Source organism: Berghia stephanieae, unplaced genomic scaffold (genome assembly GCF_034508935.2).
Source record: "Berghia stephanieae isolate SIO BIC M18660-M18661 unplaced genomic scaffold, UCSD_Bste_1.3 scaffold22, whole genome shotgun sequence".
In the NCBI taxonomy this organism is placed as follows: domain Eukaryota; kingdom Metazoa; phylum Mollusca; class Gastropoda; order Nudibranchia; family Aeolidiidae; genus Berghia; species Berghia stephanieae.
Window position 1 is genome coordinate 13,753 of NW_027623290.1, and position 3,748 is coordinate 17,500.

The 3,748-nt window shown below is 33.6% G+C and overlaps 1 protein-coding gene across 2 annotated transcripts in view; it reads right to left on the reverse strand.

Moving 5' to 3' along the window:
- Positions 1-784: 784 nt before the first annotated feature.
- The window catches only part of LOC144961334 (uncharacterized), a 14,751-nt gene continuing 11,787 nt past the window's right edge, over positions 785-3,748 (reverse strand). For both annotated transcript variants that reach the window (XM_078894569.1, XM_078894568.1), the window contains one exon: positions 785-1,279. In XM_078894569.1, the coding sequence (XP_078750695.1) occupies position 1,279 (1 nt within the window). In that variant the 3' untranslated portion in view covers positions 785-1,278. The remainder of the gene's footprint in view (positions 1,280-3,748) is intronic.

Genomic DNA, 3,748 nt, shown 5'->3' on the forward strand with positions numbered 1-3,748 from the left:
TGACAATACAGAAGATAGGAATTATATCATGGTAATTCTGTTTCGGATAATAAAGTTATTGACATTTAGTAATACTAGGTGCTCCAAAATGCTTTGGTCTGGGTGATCTTTATCCTCGGGGAAATTCCAACATAATATGTATTTGTTGTAGAATCTCTTCTCCTATTTTAATATCCATTATTTATATTTTTTCATCATCATCATCATCATTAATATAATCCCCAAATTTATGAGCATACATTTTATAACGAATAAATTATCGTGCTCGAATATGAAATTCACCATTATTATCTAGTAAATTATTATCTTGGTCAGTTAATTTTACTTTAAAGTCTCTGATATTAGTTAACGCAATAGGAAGATAGATAGGATTAACTGGTCTTTGAATTATTTTATATCCCGGAGAAACTTTGGGGAAAAACAGTATAGATAACAGGATTTTGACTTCCATTTGATCCAACAGATCCGTTACATTACTACATTGTACATAAGTATGTACTCGTATAATGTGAGTGTAATAAAACATGTAAATTGATTTGTATATTAAGTATTTTAAATGCGTGTATTTATATATACAAGAGTGAGATTGACTGGTCACAAAAAAGGAGAAGGATATATATATATATATAAGTATATATATAAATATATAAAAAGAATAAATTGAAAAGTTGAATATAAGTCATGTAATAATAGAAATTACACGAGGCAACATTAAATCTTTGATGTAAATTGCATAGACAAACTTTTTTTTGTTTTTGTTTTTTGTTGTTTTTCTTGGGGGGGGGGGGGGGGGGGGGTTGTTTGATTTAGATCTCGAAGCAAAAGTTATGTTATTTGCAGAGTGAAATCAATGTTGTAAGTAAAGCGAAAGACAAAATTTAATTATATCCACGAAACAAAATTACCTCTACTCGGAGACAAATGGGTAATGTACGCAAAAATGAAATTTGTGTTGTAAATAAATTAAATGCAAAACTTAAAGCAATCCGCAATGACAAATTTAATTATATTTGCTAAGCAAAATTAATTTTTTCTATGTAGCCTATATGACTTGAAGAGAAAATGGTTAATGTTTGCCAAGTGAAATTTGTATTTTACGCGAAATGAGTGACAAGATTTAATGAAATCTGTAAAGTAAAATTAATGATAACACAATATGAAAATAATAATTTGAAAACATAATGATGTATTGCAGGAGATACTCATACGGTAAAAGCACTTTAATGCTCAGAATTCGTCAACACAACACTGCTTGATCATATCTAACTCCCTTGTTGCTCTGAGGAGTTAAGAGGAAAAGAAAAGAAGTGAAAGTGCGCATTTTGCATTTTGCTTTTTGCTTTGTTAGTTTTTAAATTGATTTTAGTTGGGTTTTTTTTTCTAGAAGGTGGAAAGGGGGGGGGGGGCACACAAGAAAGGACACTCTTTGTAATGACTCATTGGAATGGTGAGGTGGCCACTCTGAAACAACAGCCTCTTAAACTCGGTTTAGGACGAAAATCCATCCATCGTTGCCTCCCTGAAGCTTCATCAGCAAATTGGGAGAGAATGGGTCATCGGGATTGTCAATCCAGATACGATAAGTACCGGTTGGTACTGGCTATGCAGAAAGTCCCTAATAACTGTCTGCTTAACCTACAACTACAATGGCTCTCCTTTTGTGTCTCTGGTCACGAGGGTGAGGTTGGGAACGCATTCGGCGCGGGTACCCTTGAAGGTGCCCTTAGCAGTAGGATCGTACACTAGATGTAGATAATTACTTTCCATCCATGATCGCCTAGTTACAATCTCGGTAGCCCCACTCGTGATTGACTTTAAGACAGATGGCAGGATAACTAACTACCGGAACCCTTAGCGTAGGCAATATCCTTCTTGGCGATTTGTAGATGTTGTGCAAGTACAACCCGTCCGTTTCCATGGAATTGCTTTGCAGCCAGTTGCTATTCGCTCCGCTTTCGATCACCCTGATCCCGCCGGACCCGGTCACAGACTCTTGTTCGTACTCACGTACTGTCGCAAACCCACCAAGCACAGTGCAACGTTCAACTAAGTACGCTACAAAAGTTACCAAATTGAAAGAAAGTGAGTACAGCCGCCAGACTACTATGATGATATCAACTTATACTAATATTAAGTTTATATAATTCGTTCTATTGGTACCTTTCGACAAATCGGGTGATTCGTGTTGACATTAGATATTTGTTTTTTGGATTATCTATATTTCTTGATGGAATACTTTGCGATAGACTAGCGTCCCATCCAAAGGGTAGCAAGCAATTGCGTTTGTCAGGTTCATGCTATTGAAACCGGAATGAACTCCGACTCCGTGGACCTAAAGCTCCGAAGGGCTACTCTTACTTTTTCAGGGAATGCCTAGGCGACGAAATCTAAAAATGCCGCGTGGATGGGCCTATTTTTACTACTGGTATCTTTTCAACGTTAAAATGTTTAACATGGTCTCTTTTTCACCTTGTTTTTCTTCTGATGATTGGCTCATATAACAGAGAGCGCTGTTCAACTCCCCTACCCCCTCACTTACAAATTTGCTGCAATGCAAAATATCTGTGAAAAGTATTGTAAAATAAAAAGAACACAATGCTCATCAATGAACGTTTCGGGCTCATAACCTTCTTCGATAAATAACAAAAACAGATAAAGCTTCAAAATTCTAATTAAATCCAGATAGACAATATGAAATACGATGGTGGAAAGTAAACAAATTGTAGAGTTCGGTTGCTAAAACGCATTAGTGCGAGAGGACTTCGAAATAAAGAATACATTTTGGTGAGTGGACAAAAAATTAGGGATAAACGCTGTGTGTTGTCCATACGATCTTCCCGGGGAAAAGCAGTTTATATAACATCAGCATTCAGAAATAATAATAATAATAATAATAATAATAATAATAATAATAATAATAATAATAATAATAATAATAATAATAATAATAATGATGATGATGTTGACGATAATTATGATAATAATAATAATAATAATAATAATAATAATAATAATAATAATAATAATAATAATAATAATAATAATAATAATAATAATAATATGATGATGATGATGGTGATGATGATGATGATGATGATGATGATGATGATGATGATGATGATGATGATGATGATGATGATGATGACGATAATAATAATCACAATAATATTAATAACAATAATAATAATAATAATGATAATAATAATAATAATAATAATAATAATAATAATAATAATAATAATAATAATAATAATAATAATAATAATAATAATGATAATAATAATAATAATAATAATAATAATAATAATAATAATAATAATAATAATAATAATAATAATAATAATAATAATAATCAGGATCGATATCAGAGGGAATGTGGATACCAGGGGAGAATAAACCTAGGACTACTGGAGGTGGATACCAGTGTCGACCGAAGCTAGGAATATGGAAGGTGGGCACTAGTGGGGATGAACCTGAGATTGTGGGAAGTAGATACCAGAGGAGAATGAATCTGGGACTACGGGAGGTTTCAGATAAAAGAAGTAACCTTCTGGGTTCACTCGCTCTGGTGTCCAAATCTCATTTTCCCAGCTTCGCTCTCCACTAGTCTACATTTCGTAGGCCAAAGTTTCTTTTCCCTTTGGTACCACCTCCTATAGTCTCAATTTCATTCACCTTTGGTGCCCACCTCATATAGTAATGACTTAAATTCTCACTGGTAAGCATCTCTCATAGTCCCAGGTTCATT